The 25,343-nt window shown below is 40.7% G+C and overlaps 1 protein-coding gene across 1 annotated transcript in view; it reads right to left on the minus strand.

Annotated features, from left to right (window-relative positions):
* The window catches only part of eif3hb (eukaryotic translation initiation factor 3, subunit H, b), a 153,300-nt gene that overhangs the window by 33,942 nt on the left and 94,015 nt on the right, over positions 1-25,343 (minus strand). The window contains exons 3-4 of the mRNA XM_059984040.1: positions 12,858-13,025; positions 9,584-9,683 (exon numbers count right to left, since the gene is read on the minus strand). Coding sequence (XP_059840023.1) covers positions 9,584-9,683; positions 12,858-13,025 — 268 coding nt within the window. The remainder of the gene's footprint in view (positions 1-9,583; positions 9,684-12,857; positions 13,026-25,343) is intronic.

Consider the following 25,343-nt stretch of genomic DNA (forward strand, 5'->3'; position numbering starts at 1 on the left):
TGATAACAAGGAAACACAGACAAATGATGTAGATGTAGAGACATGGAATGCAGCAGGGCCACACCCAAGTTTCAGGAACCTCGCTAATTATGTTATAGTGTGCACCCATTACTGTAATAGAAAATAAGATTAACTAGATTAATAGAATGAGCACACAAGTTTCAGGAACTTCACTACTTAAGTTACAGCATACATCCAGTTGTAACACAAAATTGGATTAAGTAGAAACATAGAATGCTGTAGCGATGCCATCCAAGTTTCAGGAACGTCACTAATTATGTTATAGAAATTTAGATTTGCCGTTAAAAACTAGTTGATAATCATTTGTTCCTCAGGACCTGATATGTTTGCTACTTTAGTCTTCTTGTAGCCATTATTCTGGTTCTTCATAATCTCAGTAACTGGGAATGTAAAAGCTGTATCAAATTCATGCTCTGGTAGTTCAGCTTTGACTGGTCTCCTGGTGCAGACAAATTTTGAATAAATCGCCCATTATTTTCAATACCAACTCCATGTGGCCTTTCAGTCTGCTCCCACAATGAGCAATATTGATGCCTATGGATTTAAAGGGTCAGCAGCATCAAGGGTTGCAAGTTGGCTTAAAGAGCACAGAACCAGACTGAGTTGTCTCCAAGTTCAATGAGAGAACCAGTACACTTTCTTAAAATATATATGACTTAGACATGGGTTAACGTATGAGGAACATTTGTTGGCTCTGAACTTGTACAGTCTTGAAGAATGAGGAGGAATCTCATTGAAACCAATAGAATATTGAAAGGCATAAATAGACTGGAGGTGGAAAGTATGTTTCCAACAGTGGGAGAGCCTAATATCAGAGGGCACATCCTCAGAATATAAGGGAGTCCCTTTAGAACAGAGATGAGAAGGAATTACTTTTACCAGAAGGTGGCGAACCTGTGGAAATCATTGCCATGAATGACTGAATACATTTAAAGTGTTGATAGGTCTTGATTAGTAAGGATATCAAAGTATGGGGAGAAGGCAGGAGATTGGAGCTGAAAGGGGAAATAAGTCAACCATGATGCAGACTCAGTGGGCCAAAGGCCTAATTTGGCTCCTATGTCATATGGTATTATAGCTTGGGATAGTTTTTCCAAATTTATGATGACACAAAACCTGCAAGGTAAGACTGTGATAAAGATGGTGAAAGACAGCAAGACTGACAGACAGATGAAATGTAAAGCAGAATTGTGCGAAAAGATGCAATCTGGCAGAAAAAATAAGCAGAGATAATTCGAAAATATGGCAAGATACAGAGGTGCACACGGGAGATAGAGAGGCTTGAGTGTATCTGCACATAATCTTTGAAAGTGGCAGAATTTGGTGAGAGATCAGTTATTAAAACTGAAGGAGAATGGTGATTTATCTTTGACAGACTTCTATTGATGCACAGTGGTTGCATCGCAGCCTGAAAACACCAGAGCCCAAGAACAGAAAAAGCTTACAAAACCTAGTGGATATAGCTCAGCCCATCACAAGCAAAGTGTTCCCCACTCATTGAGGACATTTACAAGGAGTGCTATCACAAGAGAGCAGCATCCATTATCAAGAACCCCCAATATCCAGGCCATGCTCTCATCCTATTAAAATCATCAAGCAGGAAGTACAGGAGCCTTAGATTCCACACCACCAGCTTCAAGAACTTTCATTATCTCAAACCATCAGGCTTCTGTGCCAGTGTGGATAATTTCATTCACCTCAAAACTGGACTGACTCCACAATTTATAGACTCACTTCCAAGTAATCTACAAATTTGGCATTTTTTTTTGTAGAGCAGACTTAATAGCCTATTTCTGCTCCTCTCTTATGGACTTCTTTTGCAGATTGGTTGTTTGCCCATCTTTGTTAATTATGTATGTTCATAAATTCTGCTGCATTTCTTTATTTTCCAATAAATACCAGCAAGAAAACGAATGCCAAGGCAGTATATAGTGACATATACATATTTTGATAATAAATTTACTTTGAATATTTGGACTTTGAACTATAGAGAAAAAAGTTTGGAAGGAGAAAAATTTGACCAGTGCAGCAAGAGTTGAACCAGAAAAAAAGTTAGGGATTTGAGAAAAGTGTACAAAATCATGATTTATATCAATTAATGCACAGAAGCCTGATCATCTGCTGATGATTTCAAGAACAAGGGTATAGATTTAAAATTCTGACAATAGAAAAAAAAGATAATGTTAAAAAAACACTTATGTCATGCCACTGTTCAAAAAAGATGTTGGCAAATGGCAGTTAACTATAGGCCAATTACTTTAACATCTGCAGATGGGAAAATCTTTGAAGCTATCATTAGAGAAGAAATAACAAGGAATCTGAAAAGAAATGGATCCATCAGGCATGCGCAGCATGGATTCAGCAAAGGCAGGTCCTGCTCGACTAGAGTTCTTTGAGGATATAATGAGCACAGTGGATAGAGGGGAACATTGGAGGTGGACATTATTTGCTTGGATTTCCAGAAAGCGTTTGATATGGTGCCACATAAAATATTTATCAGATAAGGTTACATAGAGTTGGGATGATGTAATAGCATGAATAGAGGATTGGTTGACCAATAGAAAGCAGAGTGTAGGGATACATGGGCATTTCCCTGGTTGGCAATCAGTGGTGACTGGTGTGCCTCAGGGGTCAGAGCTGGGCCCGCAACTATCCACCATATATATTACAGATCTGGAAAAGGAAACAGAAGATAGTGTATCTACCTTGCTGATGATGCTAAATTGAGTGGAAAAGCAAATTGTGCAGAGGATACCGAGAGTCTGCAGAGAGATATATGTAGGTTAAGTGACTACAGTGTAGGTAAATGCAAGGTCATCCACTTTGGAAGGAAAAAAAGGTGCAGTTCTGGTCCCCTTACTTGAGGAAGGATATACTGGTTTTGCAGGCGGTGCAGAGAGGGTTCACAAGGGGCTTAGACTATAAGGAGAGATTGAGTTGACTAGGACTGTACTCACTGGAATTCAGAAAGATGAAAGGAGATCTTAAAAACATATAAAATTATGAAGGGAATAGATAAGATAGAGGCAGGAAAGTTGTTTCCACTGGTAGGTGAGACTATAACTAGGGGACATAGTCTCAAGATTTGAAGGATTAAACTTAGGATGGAAATGAGGAGGAACTGCTTTTTCCAAAGAGTGGTGATTCTGTGGAATTCTCTGCCCAATGAAGCAGTGGAGGCTACCTCAGTAAATATATTTAAGACAAGGTTGGATAGATTTTGGCATAGTAGGGGAATTGAGGGTTATGGGGAGAAAGCAAATAGATGGAGATGAGTCCATGATCAGATCAGCCATGATCTTATTGAATGGCAGAGCAGGCTGGATGGGCTAGATGGCCTACTCCTGCTCCTATTATGTTCTTTTATGATCTGAAGTCTGCTTCCTGTGGTGGTTCTCTTTGCCTACAAACAGGAACTGGAGGAGGCTTGAGAGAAAGTAGATTGCTCTGCTGAAAGCTGACATTAGAATGGTGGTGGTAGACGTGAGCTTAATTAGAACATTTTTAGAGAAGTTTGGATAAGTGCATGGACCATGGCGATGGACTGGGTGCAGATAGCTTGGACTAGGCTGAAGACTGGGCTTGCACAGAGCAGATGGACCGAAGTGCCTGGTTCTATGCTGTAATGCTCTATGACTCTCTAATTATGGGCTGAGTGGTCTCCTCTGCAATAGCAGTTCTAACTAGTGGCACTACCAATGTTCAAACACCAGAGGTCCTGTGAGAGCTAGAAAACCATCAGACAGAAATAACCATTGACAGAAATAAACACTGACCTGTACAAACTTCGGTCTGCTCAGACAAACTAATGCATAAGTTTCAGTAACAATTCTGAATAAGATCTTTTAACTTCCAGTTTGTGTCTACAACATGATCATGGACTATATCTGTAGTCTCAGGACCCTAGAAGTAGAAATAACCTTAACGTGTATCTGCTCAATCTTCCTTCTCGAGGAGAGACCCAACTTAAAGTTCATAATTGCAACATCTCATTCATGTCATCATTTTACTAAGAGCTCTGATAGCCCCAATCCATGGTTTTGAGCTCCATCCAATCATATACGCCTTTTACTCAGACAATACTCCAATTAGCATCTTGTGTAAACTCAATACTGTTCCCTTGCTTTTATTTTGAAATTTTTCACTCACAGGACTTCATTCTATTTAATACCATGCCCTTTCTTCAAGTCTCTTGAACTGTAATTTTACAAATGCTGTTTGCAATTTTTAAAAAACTTATTTTCTCTTTACCAATATAGTTATGATTCCTTTTCAATTCAATTAAATTCATAAGGAAAGTATGCTGTTTGGAAAACTACATAGAATAAATCCCACTGCAGGGATTATTAACTACTTTGACCCTTTTTTGTAAGCTTTCTAATTAAATTGCCTCAATATTATTAAAGGTTTGACAACCACACTGGGCCACAGTTACAGGCTATCTGATTAAATGTTTATCCCAAGTCCATATCCAAAAGTGCATTATGAAATATAAATTATAGAAATGACAAAGTAAATTTATTACATATATGTACAGTACTGTGCAAAGGTCTTAGACCCATATGACTAGGATGCCTAAAACTTTTACACAGTACTGTATTTGTCAATGTGCAGCAGAGCAAATTTGTAAATCTGGTGGAGAAAAAGATGTTGGGAATGGTGAGGAAGGAGTGCTGTGGGAGGGGGAGTGGGCCAAGTGACAGAGGAGTGCTGCAGTGGGTATAGACAGACCTACCCAAGACATCAGCAATGTCATTTGATTCAAAACAATTGGTTTTTTGATCACAACAGAATGTCTCTCTACTGCTTCCCACTCCTTCCACTCTCCCTTTCCCTTTTTCCAAATATGATTTCCTTTTTCCTGCACCCTTCCAACTCTCAGACCCATATCAGAATCAGGTTTATCATCACTCACATACGTCATGAACCTTGTTTTTATTTGAGGAAGCAGTACAGTACAATACATAAAATTACTACAGTTCTGTGCAAAAGTCTTAGGCGCCTTAGCTATATACATGTGCCTAAGACTTTTGCACAGTACTGTACATGTCATTTTACTGCAGGCATTCACTGTAGAATAGAGAAATACAGTAGAATCAATGAAAATCTATGCACAAAGACTGACAACCAATGTGTTATAGAAGACAAACTGTGTAAAGAAAATGGCTACTTAACTGCTTCCCTCTCTCAACTCATCTTGCCTGACCATCACCTCCCTCTGGTGCTCCTCCTTCTTCCTTTCTTCCATAGTCTTCTACCCTCTCCTATCAGGTTCCCTCTTGTCTAGCCTTTCCTCTCTTTCACTAATCAACTTCCCAGCTATTCATTTGACCCCCTCCCACTCTTCCAGTTTCACCGATCAGCTGCCACCTTGTACTTCTTCCTCCCCTCCTCCAATCTTCTTACTCTGACTTCGCTTTTCTTCCAGTTCGGATGAAAGGTGTTGGCCTGAATGTCGACTGTTTATTCTTTTCCATGAATGCTGCTTGACCTGCTGTGTTCCTCCAGCATTTTGTGTGTACTGCTTTGGATCTCCGGCATCTACAGATTTTCTCCAGTTTGTAATCATTTGAAATAGTGTATACCACTTTAATCATGCAAACTCCACCTGCTGTACTGTTTGATAATAGCACCTTGATTCTCCTAGGATGCCGGCAAATTAATTCTGCCAATTTCCATTCCTCTAGTTTCCTTCATTCTTGTTGAGAAGTATTTTGTTGTCAATGCATGTCAAAATTTGTTGCAATGTGACAATATTCTACATGAATTTTACTTCGTTATTTACATATGGATAATGATTCACCTTTCTACAAACAAATACTATTGCTGACCTTGACATCCATCAAAATGACTTCTGGCTAAGTTCAAACAAATCAAGATTACTTTAAGCCAAATTCATAAAGATAAAAACATTACAAAGGCATGGGAATAAAAAGAGGCAGAGCTGCATTTATATGCTGCCTTTCTTAATTGTGTAAAATGTTTTATTAAAAGATGATCACTGCAGGAAATGGACAGCCAGTTTGCATAAAATTTCTGAAAACACTCAAGAAATAATGATCAGACTAACAGTCTCAGTAAAGTTGATTAACAGAAAATTATTGGGAATGTCATTCCTCAACTTGCACATATCAGTGCTTTGCAGCAATACCCAGTACAGTCGTCCCTCCTTATCCACGGGTTCCGCATGCGCAGATTTAACCAACCGCGGATCAGGAAAACCCGGAAGTTCTCTCTCCAGCACTTGTTGTTTGAGCATGCACAGATCTTTTTTTCTTGTCATTATGCCCTAAACAATACAGTCTCACAACTATTTACATACCATTTATATTGTATTAGGTATTGTATGTATTGTATAGTATTAAGTAATCTAGAGATGATTTAAAGTATACAGGAGGATGTGCATAAGTTACCGCGGATCTGGAATCGGAAAAAAAAACACAAGTTCTCAAAGTCGGAACACATACAGCCGGTATTATTTAGCGTCAGTTAGTCAAACGTTTGTCTTAGTATATATTTTACCTCTCTATGCATATAACACACTTAAGAAACATATGTATTTCAATAATTAAACCAAGTGTTATAATTGTAGCTTTCATCGGAGCAGGGCTCCATTATTCTCACTTTATCCCGACTGTAGCCTAACGCTTCTGCAATGTCTGATGGCATTTCACCCCTTTCAATCACCTTATTATTTCCACTTTATTTTCAATTGTGATTGTTTTCTGGAACAGAAACACTGCAGGCAGCAGGTCCCGAGCTCTGCCAGGTCCGAAAATCCACGGCACCAAGACAGGTTAAATAAGCTCTGGAGCTCCGCAGGGTCCTAAAATCCACCGACTTGAGCGTCCGTGTTTTTTGGTATCCGCAGAGGGTCCCGGAACCACTTCCCCGCAGATAAGGAGGGCCAACTGTACTGCAATTAAGCATAATCTTGACTTTTTTTTGCTCAAACCTCGAGTGGGACTTGAACACTGTGCAAAACTAAAATTACATGACTAACACCAGAAGAAAGATGGCATATCCTTCCATAACAGACTGAACAGTGGTGATCCAGCTCTTTGAAAGACATAGAGGTGACTTGGTTTAGGTCTTTTAAAATTATAAATGGCTTCAGCAGGGCAGCTATTATGTTTCTTTGTGTCAAAGTGTTCAGTTCTGAGAGACAATCACTAATCAATCCAATAAATCAGTTGGGGAAAAATGTCTTCACTCAACAAAATAAATGGGACAGAGTTCCACATGAAGTGCTTGAGGTAATTAGCATGAGTGCATTGAAGGAGAAGTTGGACACATAAATTAAGGAGGTAGGAGTAAAGAACAAGCCATTTGTGTGTAAAAGTGCAGAGGGCAAGCAAAAGCAGCAAAATAAATGTATTGAAACGGTAACACAAAATGCAGGGAATACTCAGCAAGCAGAAAAAGCAGCAAGCTGTGGAGAGAGAGAGAGAGAGAGAGAGAGAAACAGTTCATGCTTCAAACTGATGACATTCCATCAGAACTGGAAAGAGTTGGAAACACACACAAAAAATGGTTAAGGAACGCAGTCTCTATGGAAATGAACAAACAATATTTTGGGCAAAGACCCTTCTTGAGGACTAGAAAGGAAGGGGGAAGATGCCAGAATAAAAAGGTGGGGGGGGGGGGGGGGGGAGGAATAGCTAGAGGGTGATAGATGAAGCCAGGTGGGTAGGAAAGGTAAAGGCTGGAGAGAAAGGAATCTGATCGGAGGGGAGATTGGACAATAGAAGGAGAAGAAGGGGACCCAGAGGGAAGTGATCGGCAGGTGAGAAGAGGTAAAAGAATAGATTATGGAATAGAAGAAGAGGAAAAGGGGAGGGTAGAAAAATTATCAGAAGGAAAAATCGATATTCATGCTATCAGGTTGGAGGTTATCCAGACAGAATATAAAGTGTCGCTCCTTCACCCTGAGGTGGGCTCATCTTGGCACAAGAGGAGACCATAGATTGACATGTTTGATCAGAAATGGAAACGGAAATTAAAATGTCTGACCACCAGAAAGTGCTGCTTTTGGCAGATAGGGCAGAGGAGCTCGACAAAGCATTCCCCCAATTTACGATGCGTCTCGCCAATGTAGAGGAGGCTCCACTGGGAGCATCAGAAAATACCATGTTTACGTTAATGAATTTTTGTAATAAATTGGGAGTCTAAAAAGACAGCGATAAAACTTGTGCTGCTAGGAGAGGAGGGCAATGAAGGTTTGTTCATATCAGATAATCTTTCTGGAGATAAGAGAAAGAAATAAAGGGAGAGAGGGACAAATGCAATGCTAGAATTGTGAGGTATAAAAGAGTAAAACATTGGAAAAAAATATTGGAAATCTGAAATAGAAGGGAATCTTGGGAATACTCAACATACAAACTAAGAAGTTAATCATCTGAAATTGCTGAATCCAAAAGAGGAAAGAAATAACTCATCTACAACATCTCACAATTCTGAAATTGTTAAATGATTGCCCTGAATGATTTTCTTGCATTTGTATCTTCTTTTCACAAACCAATGCTCTACCAGCACCAGTCCCGTCATTCAGTTGGACTCCACCCTCTTCTCTCCTCTGAGCTTTAACATGATTATTTTCTCAAATGTTATGTTTTTGAAAATCTATTGACCAGGGGCATTAACAGCTTCTCTCTCCACAGGCAAAGTATTTCCAGCATTCAGAAAAATAAATCTGAAATAAGAACAAAAAATGCTGGAAACACTCAGGAGGAAGGCAGCATCAGTGAGAAATGGTTAACACTTTCAGGTCAAAGACTTTGCATCAGTGGTATAAAATCCTGATACAGAACTGGAACACTTGGGTCATAAAAGTTATCCAGACACCTCAAAGTTTGCCAAGTCTTTGAAAATAAGAAAACTGAAGTAGAATATGGCAATGTTGAAAATATTTATTTTATTTAGATACAGCATATAACAGGCCCTTCTGGCCTAGTGAGCCACACCACCCGGCAAACAACCTACTTAACCCTAGCTTAATCACAGGACAATATACAATGACCAATTAACTGATCTTTGGAATGTGGGAGGAAAACAGAACATCCAGAGGAAACCAACATGGTCATGAGCAAGATATACGAGCTCCTTACAGTGCCAGAAATGCTCCAAACTCTTATTAGCTGTATTAGTGTTGCTCTGACCACTATGCTAACGTGGCACCTCTGTAACAATGTAATGGAGTGTTTAAATTGTTTGTGTATCATCGGATCCCAATCAAGACTGCATTAGGGTGCAGAAAAAAAATCTAAAATTTAACACAAATCATAAGCTAAGAAAAGAAATGCCATAACTACAGCACATACAGCCTGAAAATTCACAGATGGTTTAATACGAAGGCATTGTATATGTATTGCATAATTTGAGAGCCACTTTTAAAATAGTCAACTCCAGCATACGGCATTTTGTACTGACTAATTTTGACTGCAATTTTTGGATATATTTCAATGTTTTAAAACAAAGGTGGTTCCAGAAAAGACAGTGAAATTGATTTTGAGTGTAAGATACATTCTGATTCTCTGTTATTTTTCCATGAGAACAAACTTACCCTTCAGGAGTGAAATCTTTCTCTTTACAAACTTCCATTAATTTCGGAGTCAGTCTGTAAGCTTTCAGTGAAAGAGAACCCTGTGCAGTTTTAATTGGATCTAGAAAGAATCGAAGTGAGAAGTAGTAAGCTAATTCTTAAAACTATTTGCATTTGCAGAAATATTACTGCGAAAATCAGATTAGAACAACATTGACATACTCCCCTATTACAAAAGATTCAACAAAAGCAAATATTTTTTTTAAAATAGCAGCTTGGCGGTCTCTATATTATAGCAAGAAAACTTTTTTTTTCCATTTTTTGCAAGCACTTGGAGCTGTATCTAAAGCTGGCCTCTATGGTGCACACTCTGCAGAGAAGTATTGTTTAGATATTGCATACAAAGACCATATGCAGAGGTCTGACATTTTTCTATGGACCTGCAGCAGTAAGTAAGGAATCTTTACCCTGAATCCCCAGTGTATGGTAGGAAAAATGAGCTTCTATCCATACCGAGAGCATTTGTACTGATGAAATATGATGTTTTGGCTTACTAACAGAATACTAAATATCCATGGGCAATACTTTATATTTGTAGTCAGATAAGTCAAACTCCAGAAAATTCCCTGGAATTATGAATTGAAATGCATCTGAAAAAAAATCTTCTTTTGGGAATTGAAGCTATGAGTTGGTAAAGAAAACCTGATTCTCAAGCATCTGCATATGGGAGAAAAATGGAAAGCTTTTTCTCTTTCTCTAAGGACGGTAAGAGGCACATGGTCGGGGCAGAAATAAAGAGAGCTTGAAGATATATTCAATCATATTAAATCGGACAGGCGGGGGTGTACTTGAATAAGACATTAATGCCTCCAGAAGAAAGAAATGCTGAGTACAACCAAATATTAAACAGGAATATAATGTCCACTAATATTTTCTAAATAACATATTTGTCTCTAGTCCAATCAGAAATTTAAACCTTTCTCTAAATAGGGGCAGACAAGGAATTGATAAATAGTATTAAAGATCAATATGAGCAAACTCTAGCTTCTCTTTTGAGGTATTCAGTGTATACACTGTGATCCCCTCCAAGCTGATCGCCAAACTTCGCCAACTTGCTATCAGCTCATCCCTCTGCAATTGGACCCTGGACTTCCTGATTAACAGACTCCAATCTGTCAAGTTAGACAACCTCTCCTCCTCCACTCTCACCCTGAACACCGGCGTGCCTCAAGGCTGTGTGCTGAGCCCTCTTCTGTACTCCCTTTTCACCTATGACTGCGTTCCTGTACGTGGTTCTAACTCCATAATCAAGTTCGCATTCAACACCACGGTGGTTGCGCTGATCAGAGGGGATGATGAGACGGCCTACAGGGACGAGTTCCAGCACCTGGCCGCGTGGTTTGCCAACAACCACCTTAATACCCAGAAGACCAAGGAGATCATTGTGGACTTCAGGCATGCTAGGAGCCACTCTCACGTACTCACCTACATCAATGGAGCTGTAGTGGAGTGTGTATCAAGATTCAAATTCCTTGGTGCCCACATTTCTGAGGATCTCACCTGGTCCCTGAACTCCTCCATCCTGATCAAAAAGGTGCAACAGCACCTTTATTTCCTGAGGAGCATCAAGAAAGCTCACCTCTGTCCCAGGATACTGACGGACTTTTACCTCTGTACCATTGAGAGCATACACACCGATTGCATCTCAGTGTGGTATGGCAGTTGTCCCGTATCGGACCGCAAAGCACTCCAGCGTGTGGTGAAAACTGCCCAGCAGATTATCTGCACCCAATTGCCAACCATTGAGAACATCTACCATAAACACTGCCTGGGCAGGGTGAAAAACATTATCAAGGGTGCATCTCACCCTAACCATGGACTTTGTACTCTCCTCCGATCCGGTAGACGCTACAGGAGCCTCCGCTCCCGCACCAGCGGGCACAGGAAGAGCTTCTTCCCTGAGGCTGTGACCCTGCTGAACCTCACATCACAGCGCTAAGCAGTATTGCACCCATATTGTACTGTCTCAGTACTGTTATATTTGTGTGCTGTAGCACTTGCTTTTTATTCAGTTATTTTGTAAATAACACTATTCTTTGCATTTCTGATTAGATGCTAACTGCATTTCATTGGCTTTGTATCTGTATTCGGCACAATGACAATAAAGCAGAATCTAAAAATAAATAAATAACATTAAATATGGTAGCTATTGGTTCTATTGTTCCATGCCATATTTGACCGGCACATTTGTACACTCTTCCACTGCCCTACTACGTGGAGATTTAAGTTAGAAGTGAACCACCCAACAGCAACATTATAAATCCTTACGTATTGGGATAAATCTGTTTATATTCAGTTCATTACTTATTTATTACAAGTAATCTCAGTTTCATGCTTGAAAAACGCTAAATCATATCAGGTTTCTTTTGATAAAATGTAGTTGGGTTGATTAGCAGTTCTTATTTGAATAAACTTCCACATTACGTTAGAAAACTTGCATGCAAAATTATTTTCAGTGAAAAGCTGTAAAGGGACAAACATATACATATGTAAAGTCATATGTGATACAAAATGGAAAATTGGGAGGGGAGGATGTTTTTTAAAAAAATTACATAAAATTTCCAATGAATACAAGTATATTTTAACAGCTTTTCTACTGTAATCCGATTGTTAACATACTGAAACAATTTTTGTCCCACTCAAAGATTAATCGTGTTCATTAGTATTTTTTCTGACAGATATTCAGGATGTAACATTTACTTCTCGGTTGGAAACTTCGTAACAGCCTGCCAGCTATGGCAAATAGTGAGCTTGGGGAAGGCAATAAAGATGTTTTACCTACAGCTATGATACTGCACAGAACATCTGGTTTAGCAAGTAAAGGAAACAGTAGTAAATGGTCAGAAAGAAGAAAATCTTTGTGCTAGGAACAGTCGATGTTTTGTGAGCGGCTGTCAGAGGCAAAATCTGGCAAAATGTGTCATAACTGTAAGGTCACGTACTGAGCCAGACTTAAGCAATCAGTTTTTGTTAGACATCTGGTCCTGTTCCACCCGCCATCAACAAGGGGGAAGAGGAATGAAAAAAAATGAAGCAGCAACTTTGGCATTCCAGAATGTACACATCAGGGCTCTGATAGCAAGAAAAATAAATAGAAAGAAGGAAACCCTGTCTAGACTGAGCCGCTGCTGGGGCTGAGGCAGACACTGGGCTGGTATTTACCGAGAGGGGTTGCCAGGCTGCACTGCCAGGTAAACAGAGCAGAAGAAGAAATGAATAGAAAAGCGTCACTGACCGTAGATGAGGACCACAGACTCTTCTATTGCATGTTGGTAACTAAACTGGGAATCCAATAGAGCCCGGCTGACGAAAGAGCCGTAGTAAGTTGACTGATACCAGCCAACGTGGAGGTGGTCGATGTTAACATGACGCAGACTTCTCATCATTTCCATTTGGTATTGAACTGCAAAAGAAAACAGGAAAAACAAAATCATGATTTTCAAACTCTTAAAACTTTCTAAGCTAGTTTCTACTACTAATCTATTTTATGATTTATTGGATGCCATAAAAGATCTTTAAAAAAAAATAGCTTGATTTGTCACACGGACATCGAAAGACAGTGAAACGTATCATATGCACTAACAACCAACACAGTCCATGGATTGTACTGTGGGCAGCCTGCAAATGTCATAATGCTGCCAGCACCATTGTAGCATGCCCACAATTTACTAATCTTAACCTGTACATCTTTTGCACTGTGGGAGGAGACCGGAGCACCTGGAGGAAACCTATGAGGACATGGGGTGAACACACAAACTCCTTACAGAGAGCAGTAGGAATTGAACCCTGATCAGTAATCAATAGCAATTTTCCTAACCGCTTCACTAACATGTCGCCCCGCTAATGCTATGCAAGAAGAATTTCCCACTCCAGTAAAAAAAAATACCATTCTTAGCTTTGAACATTAATCTCCAGAAGGAAGTGAGCTTTTTCTCCTTTTACACTTGAACTTCAAACCTACTGTCTTGAACACCCTTGTTTAATATTGACCCTCCAATTTGGCCCTTGCATTATACTGTAGATAGCAAGAAAATGCAAAGCTGAGGATTTCTGATTTAGGACAGAAATATTCTCCAAACAATCAAAACCACTAGTCACCAGTTTATTTTATAGCCCCCACCTACCATGGAGCGGCACAGTAGCATAGTTGTTAGCACAATGCTCTACAGAACAAACAACCCTAGTTCAATTCCTGCTGCTACCTGTAGGGAGTTTGGGTTTCCTCGCACAGTCCAAAGACCTACCGGTTAGTAGGTTAACCGATCAATGTAAATTATCCGATGATTAGGCTAGGATTAAACCAGGGGATTGCTGGGCAACATGGCTCAAAGGGCTGTGCTGTATCAATTAATAAAATGTCTAAATACTCCTATGGATTTGAGGTTTATTTTTAATATAGCTTCCATTGGATGATACCACAGCTCTTCAATTCATAAGATTAAAAACCAATATTAAAATTGTTCAATATGATACACCAAATGGATCCTGGACAGGGAGAACGTACAAGCACTTCAATAAAAAATTCAGTTTGCAAAAATAAAACATTTTGGGAGATACAAACATCCCTGCAAAATATCTATGTATAGTTAGGGAACTTAAGACTCACATACACACTGCATGTAGAAACATCTGTAAGAAATAGGTTGTGCAAAATTTACTTTTTCTACTTATTCCAGCTAGTGTCTTATTATCATACCTCTGTACAATCTGAATTTAATCAGTAATGGGCCACAGGTATTATATGTATATATTCACAATGATCACCAGTAGTTGGACTGAGGGAAAAAATAATCAAGCGGTCAAGTTTTATCCTATTTCCTCAGAATATTGTTGACAAAAAGTCTAAAATGCTCAACACCACACAAGCAACCAAACACAGCCCAGACATTAAATTACACAAGGCTGCTGACTCAAAGATGACTATCAAACATGACTTTTATTTAATTCTCAAAATAATCTTGTTGCTGGAAATGCGTCTATTGGCAGATAAACACGCCACATAAGCAAAGAAAGTTATAATTACAAAGGACATATGTTATTCTCCATAGAGTGAAAACAGCTACTGCATTAAGTGCTCACCAGATGTGTCCTAAAAGAATAGAAAGTGAGAATCCAAACATCATTGTTAGAATCTCAAATAAATTACACAGGAAGCCAAAAGGTGTATAGTCAAAATGCCACCAAGGAAGATTAAATCAGCCTAATTCCACTATCCTCATCTGCAACCTTAGAGCTTCAAGTGCAACTCCCAGGACTAATATAGAAACATAGAAAATGGGTGCAGGAGTAGGCCATTCGGCCCTTTGACCCTGCACCGCCAGTCAGTATGATCATGGCTGATCATCCAACTCAGAACCCTATACCTGCTTTCTCTCCATACCCCCTGATCCCTTTAGCCACAAGGGCCATATCTAACTTCCTCTTAAATATAGCCAATGAACCGGCCTCAACTGTTTCCTGTGGCAGAGAATTCCACAGATTCACCACTCTCTGTGTGAAGAAGTTTTTCCTCATCTCGGTCCTAAAAGGCTTCCCCTTGATCCTTAAATTGTGACCCCTCATTCTGAACTTCCCCAACATCTGAAACAAACTAATGATCTTGACTAATGAGAAAAGGGTTAAATTTGAGAATTCCTTTTACAAATTTTCATTATTCAAGCACTATTTGAAAAAGAGCAGTCTGATTTGCAGAATCCAGCAAAATCGTAGCTACAATCAATATATCAATGAATTCTACTCAGGCAAATAAACTCTTCTCGGGCGCCATCCCTGATGAAGATGGCAGAGTTGGTCATCGAGACATCAGTTATAATCGATATCTGTCCCCAGCCAGAAGCCCATGAAGAGTTTATTCTTTATATACACCGGGAAAGCACTAGATCCTTTTTTGAATTCTACTCAGATTACACGTTTTAAACCATCTTTCAAGCCCTTTTCCTGCAAACACAAGTGGTTTAGAAAACATACAAACATAGTTCACCTGTAAACTCTTCATAGTTAAATGACCAGTACTGGTCATGAACAACTTCTACCTATTTTAAGACAGTGAAACATACAAGTGCAAATAACAAGCTGGAGGAAAAGATGCTATACAATGCTGAATTAAAACACTTGATTTTTTTTTAAAGATACAATATGATACTCAGAGAGCAAATTTCTACCATATGGCAACTGGGTCTTTAATAAAAGATATTAAGCAATGGAGAAAAAGATTCAAATCCCAGGGATAGGTGGTTTTAATCTCAAACATCCTGTTTTCACTACATTGGTGAGTCAGAATATTAGGGGACTAAAATTTCATATCCTTTACACAATTATACTCTGTTATGGTATTTACTGTATATTACCTCTATGCACTATTGTAATCATAAGACATAGGAGTAGAATTAGGCTATTCAGGCCATTATGCCTGCTCCACCATTTCATCATGGCTGATTTATTATCGCCTCTCAACCCCATTCTCCTGCCTTTCCCCTGTAACTTTTGACATCCTTGATAATCATCTCAGTATATCCAATTGCTTGGCCGGCACAGCTGCATGTAGCAATGAATTCCACAGATTCACCACCCGCTAACTAAAGAAATTTCTCCTCATGTCTGTTCTAAAGGGGTGTCCCTTTACTCTGGGGCTGTGTTTCCACTAAACATCCTCTCCACATCCACACTATTAAATTCTTTCATTATTCAGTGAGATCCCCACCTTGTTTTTCTAAACACGAGTGCAGGCCCAGAGCTGTCAAACACTACTTAATGTTAACCCTGGGATCATTCTTGTGAATCTCCTCTGAACCATCTCCAATACCAGCACATTGTATGAAGAGCATGCAATACAGTATATGACAATAATAAATCAATTTTCCATTAAAATTAATCAGTCCTGCTTTCAACTCCACAAATTAGATGCATATCTGGGGCAATATCCAATCCATTCTGTTCACAGTTTGTGCAATTAAACCATCTATTTGGCTATATTCAGAATATGCTGCTTTTTTCTTAAAACACACAACAATCAAATCACAAACAAGAGAAAATCTACAGATGCTGGAAAACCAAGCAACACACAAAAAAATGCTGGAGGAACTCAGCAGGCCAGGCAGTATCTATGGGAAAAAGTACAGTCGTCATTTCGGGCCGAAACCCTTTGAGGGGTCGCCTGCCCAGCTTGGCCTGGCCTGCTAAGTTCCTCCAGCATCTTGTGTGTGTGTTACACAAAAATCAAATCCTTTCAGGCATCTATGGATGACAGTTTTGCAAGTTGATTGGACTTTGAATGCTCAAGAAATACAAAAGCATTTCTACATCAAAATGTAAGGGGTGGTGAGGGAAATGCATTAGAAATGCATTTTCAGGTCTCGATAAACACAAAGTCCTTTTTTCCCATAAATCTGCTGATTAAACAAAAATTATGGAAGAATGGGGGAGATGTGCTGGCAGTTAATCGGCAGGGTCTGTAGAACTCAGTAGCCCATTTGCTGAGCTCACCTACAGTCTGGGACATTCCGTACACTGAGCCTCGGAACCAGAAATCAATCCCTTCAGCTTTTCACTCGCATGGCTGACTGGATCCTCCAAATACAAGATAGGTTCTGGCACCTCCTTGACTGTTTGTATCATAATTATATATTAATTATTTTACTTGGTTGGCTGATGCAGTGCAGGTACGTCTCTACCGAGGTGCAGCAGTTCCTCAGCTCCCCCCGACCAGGGTCTCATGAAACCATGGGAGCAGATCGTATGAGCAGCCGGTGCATATCACAAGTCCTGGTTATGCAACCACTGACACCAGGCAGACAATCCCTGAAGAGTATTGATAATGGTTGGGGTCAGCTGTCTTGTAAAGATACTGCCCAGACGAAGGCAATGGCAAACCACTTCTGTAGAAACATATGCCAGTAACAATCGTGGTCATGGAAAGACCATGATTGCCCATGGCATATAACGAGTGAAATCAGCCACTACTGCCCAATTAACATCTTTGTTCATCTTTGGGATGTGGGAGGAAACTGGAACCGAATGAAGCCCATACTGTCATGGAGAACATACAGTGGTGGGTAATGAATCCAGGTTGCTGATGCTGCAACAGTGTTACAGTAATGCCGCCCATAACGTTACACTAACCAATATACTACCGTGGGTTCCTAAAGTTGTCACAGCTAGGGTGATAATGGGGATAAGCTCCAACTACCTATAAAGTGCTCCAAATGGTGTGCATGTCTAACAGCCTCCGACAACTAAGTCAAACTCTTGGCCTTCATGTGTGGCTTAGCTACTAGGCAAGAGAAGGGGCAACGGTGGACTACTGTTGCCTCAAAACCACTTGCTTCAGGCAGGTGGAGCTCATCAGCCTTGGACCTCCACTGCCTTGCAGCCATACCCACCTATGGGAAAGGCTTCAGCAGTAAATCCCGAGGAAGAAATCCAGAGCCGGGATCCCTAATGCAGTTTGATGTTGTTTACAACTTCACTCTGGCAACCTCTGCGACGATAGTGGTGCCAAGCTCTATCCGCGCTTGCCCTTCCCTTATCAGTGACATGGAGAGGAGGCAACATGGGCAACAGCCAGTTCTTCAAATCTTCCCACCCAGGCTTGCACCCTGGAAAGGACAGAGTCCACCAGAGGCACAAACCCATGATCCCCTGGGATCGACCACTGCCTACTACTATACTACCGTGCCTCACACAACTTAGTTAAGAATTGTTTCATTTCTTTTGAATAAAACAGACAATTAAAAAATTATTTTTTTGCGACAATTTTCAACTATCAGTGACATTTACAAATAGTAAATAAAAAGGCTTTTTGGGAGCACAAGCTGTCAGAGGAACATCAAACGTGCATGTGGTCTTATTTCTGCTGCCTGCCACTCGCTGCATCACTTAGAACGAACAGGGCAACCGCACCTACAGGACCTTCAGAGCCAAGCAGCTGCAAAAATATATTGAGGCTGTGGTGCGAGCACAGGTAATGACCCAGTATAGGCTGGGGTCAGTAGGGGTTAAACAGCAGATGCCAATGACCCAGTATAGGCTGGGGTCAGTAGGGGTTAAACAGCAGATGCCAATGCTGCTTTTGTGATGGAAAGTCAACTACAGGTTGACATCAAGCACATGTTCAGATCTACAAATACTTTACAGAGAAGTACAAAGTACTTGATACCTGCACCATAACGTCCAAAGTATTATACAACAATGCTTTTCCACTTCATGCTTTTAACAATTTTTAACTGTAATACAAGGTGCTATTCAATGTAGCTCAAAAGCTTTTTGATATTTTTATACGGAAAGAACATTACGGTAACAGTCCAACAAGCCCACACTGCCCAGTTACACCCATGTGACCAATTAACCTACCACCCTGTACATCTTTGGAATGTGGGAGAAATCCGGAACATCTGGAGGAAATCCACGTGGTCACAGGGAGACTGCACAAACACCTTACAGAAGTGAGGAATCAAATCCAAGTCACTGGTGCTGTAGTAGCGTTATGCTAACCGCTACCACGTCGCATGCCCCACCCCACCCCCGCCAAGTTCTGCAAGTTCGATTTGCACGTTATACAACAGAAAATGCTTCATTTGTAACTGGTCTCTTTGTAATCCACTGCTCTGCTGCCAACATTTCCCTTAAATCACACCCCTCTCCCTTGACTTTTGTGTTCTGTATCTTGTCATCAAAGAATTCAAGCTGGCTTGGAAGGTTACACAAACTATCCAGATACATAGCAACAGTAGCGAAGAGTGGGGAAAGAAGTGAGGGACAAAGTAAACTAGATTGATGAGATGTAGGCTGCAGCAGTTCCTTTCGTCTACGGGTCAGTTTCCATTATCCACTTCTTCCCCCTCAACAGCTCATATTGCATGGGAACAGCTTTGTTGCCAAAAGTCTGGCCAAGACGGCTGACAAGGCAACTTTATAGCTACAATTTAGAAAATGCACAAGCTCATTAGAAGCAAGGAGTCATACACCAATGTGATAAGACATGGGGCCGCATCTGTAAACTGATGTGATCCATGATTCACATCAGATTTCTGAACGGACAATAATCCTTCTTTGTTTTCTGGCAGTTTGTGGGGAAGGGGAATCTCAGAGTTATATACTGCAAAAATACTTTGATAATAAATGTACCTTGAATACACACAAACACATACATAAACACACACATTATATATACAAGCCAGCCAGCACTGACACCACCACACCACTTGCATGCATACAAGCGTGCGCACATGTGTGTGGTGGCATGAATGCTGGCTGACTTCCTGCACGTTTACCTTATGTGCTACGTTGAGGGTCGAGCTAGCAACTTGGCCTTGTAAAAAAATAGACAAATGCTAAGGAAACTGCAAAAATGCTGCCCAACGCAGAGAAAGGAACAACAATATTGTGTGTGTGTGTGTGTGTGTGTTTATACACATACATACACATGCACACACACACATTTTTTATGTATTGCACTGTACTGCTGCCGCAATACAACTAATTTCATGACACTAGTGATACTAAACCAGAATCTGATTCTGATTCTGAAACTCTCCAAATGGCAAATTATTAATTAGGACATGCCAGGAAAGGAGGTGCTAGCCACTTCCCACAGGGAGGGAAATCAATCACAAGGTTTTCATTAATCTCATTTAGACTATTGATGCCAATATGCTGCAGGGGAAAATAAAGATCACTTTGGAGCCAAAACCTCAATGTAAGAGTACTCGCATATGATACTGCAAAATCATCTCAAACTGTCACAACAATGACAATGGTAATCAACACCACTTTATCCTCATGTCAAAACAGCTCAGAATATTCACTGCAAACTTGAAAGGAAAAAGGGTGTTTGTTCTTAGATAAAGTGAATGAAAACAAAAAATTCTCATGCTTTTTAAAATCCTGATACCAAGCAATGCAGTGAGTGAGCCATTTTAACTGCCTTCAACCACCTCTGCAGCAGAATAAAAAGTGGATAAAATAGGGAAAAAAGTTGCTGCAATTATATTTTTTCAGCTTTATCTGAAATTAATGTTGCTTTTTGGGATGGAGATCAGATAATGTAATTTACATGCCTGGAAGTTAAATTTCAACTAACAACATTCTATCAGTCACAAAGAAATATTTAAATGTTCTCCGTTCCCTACAATGCCAGGAGACAGTCATGCTTATTAAGATACCAGTTGGCAAATATACTTGCAATGCATTAGATTAAAATGGTTTTCAGGCTCTGCAGCTATACTCTATTTTCAAATATGTAATCAAAAACATGAATTCAAACATTTTCATTGGGCCAGGAAAATGATTAGCCGCTCCGGATGCCTAATGAGTACCTTCGTGAGATGAGAACGTAAACATTTTAAAACTCAACTCTTTTGTGTACTGTGATCCGGAGGAACATTGTTTCATTTGTTTGTATATATATATATACAGCCAAGTGACAATAAATTTGAATTTGATCTTGGAAATCATTAATTATGCTTGACAAGTTTGATAAAAGTTAGCGTATTGACATCTTGACACTTCCACATTCAGATCCATTTATATATCACATGTACATATATCAAAACAATTTTGTCATGGATTGACAAAATAAATGTGTTGTTGGCATTAACAGTCAACATAACCAGAGGCTATACAGGCATATTAACCTGAACTTATTATGGTTATAACAGGGATCTTTCTAGTTCTAGGCAAATGTGTTATCAAAGTATGTATATGTTAACCATGTACAACCTTGAGATCCAATATCTTGCAGGGATTTACAAGAAAAATAGAATTTTATGAGAATTTGTACACAAACAGTTCCTTAAGATTGTTATAGTCGGGGGTGGTAATGGGAACAAGCTCCCACTATCTATTAAATGCTCCCAATGATGTGCGCCTCAAATAGCTTCTGATAACCAGGATCAGCTCCTGGCCTTCACGTGTGGCTTAGCTACTAGGTCCAGCAGAACCATTTCTACTGACTGGAGAATGAGCAAAGGTGGGCTGCTGGCACTTTAAAACCAGTCACTTTGGGCAGATGGGGCTCATCAGCCATGGTTGGCAGCTCATCTAGGAAAAGAGAAAACTCTGATCTCACACCTCTGCTGCCTTGCGGCTATACCCACTAATGGTGAAGGCTTTGGGAGTAAACCCCAAGGGAAAAGCCCAGAGCTGGAGTCTCTAAGGCAGTCCTACATTGAGTACAACGCTGACTGGCAACTCCTGCAACACTGTTGGTACCAAACTATGTCTGCCGTTCCTTTGGGTTTTTGAGATGTGTGGAGAGGGGGAGCTTGCTACATGGACAACAGCTTCTCTCCATAACATGCTACCCAGGCTTGCTTATGTAGACAGCCATGATGCAATATCCATGGTGAACACTGAACGACGGAGGCCTCTCACTCTCACTGTACACAAACATAGAAAGCAACACACACACAAAATGCTGGAGGAACTCGGCAGGCCAGGCAGCATCTAGAAAAAGAGTACTGTCGATGTTTCAGGCCGAAATCCTTCGGCAGGACTGGAGAAAAAAAGCTGAGGAGTAGATTTAAAAGGTGGGAGAGGAGATAGAGAAACAGAAATTGATGTGAAACTTGAAGGGGAAAGGATAAAGTAATGAGGGGGAAGTTGATTGGTGAAAGAGACAGAAGGCTATGGAAGAAAGTAAAGGGGAGTTTGGGGGGGGAAGAAGAAGCACCAAAGGGAGGCTATGGCCAGGCAAAGAGATAAGGTGAGAGAGGGAAAAGGGGAAGGGAAATGGTGAAAGAGGGGGGCTGGGGGGGGGAACTACCAGAAGTTTGAGAAATCGATTTTCAAGCCATCGGAATACCTCCAACCCATGTGGCCTCATCATGACAGTGGAGGAGACCATGGATTGACATATTGGAATGGGAATGGGAAGTGGAAGTAAAATGGGTGGTCACCGCTTTGTCTGGCGGTTGGAGCATAGGTGCTTGGCGAAGCAGTGTCCCAATTTATGTTGGGTCTCACCAATATACAGGAAGCCACACTAGGAACACCAAGCACAGGTGAAGTGTCGCCTCACCTGGAAGGACTATTCGGGACCCTGAATGGTAGTGAGGGAGGAGGTGTAGGGGCAGGTGTAACACTTGTACCACTTGCAAGGATAAAGTGCCAGAAGGGAGATCAGTGGGGAGGGCAAAAGGACAAGGGAGTTGCATAGGGTACAATCCCTGCGGAAAGTAGTAAGTGGGAGGGGGAGGAGGGAAAGATGTGCTTGGTGGTAGGATCCCGCTGGAGGTGGCGGAAGTTACGGAGAATTATGCACTGAATGTGGAGGCTGGTGGGGTGGTAGAAGAGGAGCCCTTTTCTGGTAGGATGGTGGGAGGATGGGGTAAGAGCAGATGTGCATGAAATAGAAGAGATGTGAGATACTACCACTTTCCTCTCCTCCTCTCCCTCCCCACCCCCACCCCCGACTTTCAGCTCCAACCTGATGGCATAAACATCGATTTCTCAAATTTCCAGTAATGCCCCCCCCATCCACCCTCCTACCCCATTTCCCATCCCCTTCTTCCTCTCTCGCTTTATCCCCTTGCCCACCCATCGCATCTCTCTGGTGCTCTTCCCCCTTTTCTTTCTTCTATGGCCTGTCTCTTTCACCAATCAATTTCACAGCTCTCTACTTAGTCCTTCACCCTCTAAGCTTCACCTATCACCCTGTGTTTCTCTGTCCCGTCCCCCCATCTTTTAAATCTACTCCTCAGCTTTTTCCTCCAGTCCTGCCAAAGTGCTTCGGCCCGAAACATCAACTGTACTCGTTTCCTAGATGGTGCCAAGCTTGCCAAATTCCTCCAGCATTTTGTGTGCATTGCTGGGATTTCCAGGATCTACAGATTTTCTCTTGCTTATGACAAACATACAAAGATGTACAAATAACCAACATGCAAAAGAAGACAAACTGAGCAAATACAAAATGGCTGTCTCACTTATCACCTGCCAGCTAGTACTCCTTTGCTCCCCCCACCTTCTTAATCTGGCTTCCTTTCCAGTCTTGATGAAGGGTCTCAGCCCAAAATGTTCTCTCCACAGATGCTACCTGAACTGCTGAGAGGCTCCAGCACTTTGTGGGTGTTGCTCAAGAACTCAGCATCTGCAGAATCTCTTGCATTTTTTGTCCGTGCCACGACCAGCCTCCTTCAATACAATAACCCGCTCACCAGTGCAGACTTTGGTTTTGCCAAGGCCCTTGGGTTTCAAGCCTCACCACACGCAGCATTGGACTAATGAGACAATTTCTAGAAGAGAGGAGATGGTGGTACCCTAGATATTCAAGCAGTTGACCAAATGTAGCATCTAGGAACCATGGTAAAATTAAAATCAGCGGCCAAAGGAGAAACAGTTCAATGGCTGGAGTCGATACCTCTCTCAAAGGAAAACAGAGGCTGCAGTTGTAGGTCCATTATCCAATATTCATGCAGAAAACTACAGGCTCTATTTGAAAATTTAATCAGCATCACCATTTTCAATTGATTCTTTTTTTACTGTCCGTTACACCGCTGGTGTTTAGCGATGAAGGTCCCCTATCTCTCTCTGTCCATTCTTCATTGATACTTTCATAACAATTTCTTTTGACCAGTCAGGGTTGTTAGTCCTGAGCTGAACCCCCGAACCTGGAGGACTGCTGGACCACTCTCAGTCTGGCCTCTACCCTTTGGCCTGTTTGTAATGGGTGACACTATCAAGAGCCGAAGCACTAGGCCCTGATTCCAGCCAACACAGCTCTCTGGGTCACTGAGGCAGGCAAACCTCCAAACCCTACAACAAGGCTATGATCCTCTTGGAGGAACTGATTGATTAGATTCCAGTTAATTGGTCATTTTGAGGGCAGTAGCAGCCTATTCTAACTGGAAACCTTCATTATCAGTCTAAAATAAAGGAAAAATACCAGAATTCGAAACTTCATAAAGATAAATCAAAAATACTGAATGTGGTCAAATTTCATGATCCAGACTAGAAGTAAAGACAATTTAGGTCACCTCTGCCTTTGAAAAAGAAAGTGAGGTGAATGACTTCTGGACTCATCTTCCACAAAACAACACACAAGAATAAGAGGTGCTTTTATGCAGTGGTCAGCTAAGTACATGGCATCTTTATTACAAGTGGAAAGTGAATGGAAATATTTCACAAGTCAGGCAGTATTATAGCAAAGAAAGTTATTGCTTTAGTTCAATGACATTTCATTAGAACTGGAAAATGTTACAACAAGTTTTAAGCCAATACATTGGCAGGAAATCAAAGTAAAAGGTTCAAAGTAAATTTATTATCAAAGTACATACATGTCACTATATACTGTCCTGAGACTTACTTTTTTGCAGCATTCACAGTAGATAAAAAGAAACACAGTAGAATTAATTAAAAACTACACACAAAGATGGACAAACAACCAAGATGCAAATCATGACATACTGCAATAGAGAGACAGATAGATAAATTAATTTCAAAAAAATGAGTTGTAGAGTCCTTGTTAAGTGAGTCTTAAGGTTGTGGAATTAGCTCTGTATTGAGGTGAGTGAAGTTATCCCTACTGGTTCAAGAGTCTGCTGGTTGAAGGGTAATAACTGTTTCTACACCTGGTGGTGTGGATCCTGAGGCTCCTGTAGCTCCTTCCCGATGGCAGCAGTGAGAAGAGAGCATCGGGGTGCCATCATGACAAAAAGGCCCGATGAAAAGGGGCTGGTAAATGGACAAATTAAAAAAATTAGACAAGGTACAAGTGGATCTTGGCTCA

The sequence above is a fragment of the Hypanus sabinus genome, chromosome 1, assembly GCF_030144855.1.
Source record: "Hypanus sabinus isolate sHypSab1 chromosome 1, sHypSab1.hap1, whole genome shotgun sequence".
Classification (NCBI taxonomy): domain Eukaryota; kingdom Metazoa; phylum Chordata; class Chondrichthyes; order Myliobatiformes; family Dasyatidae; genus Hypanus; species Hypanus sabinus.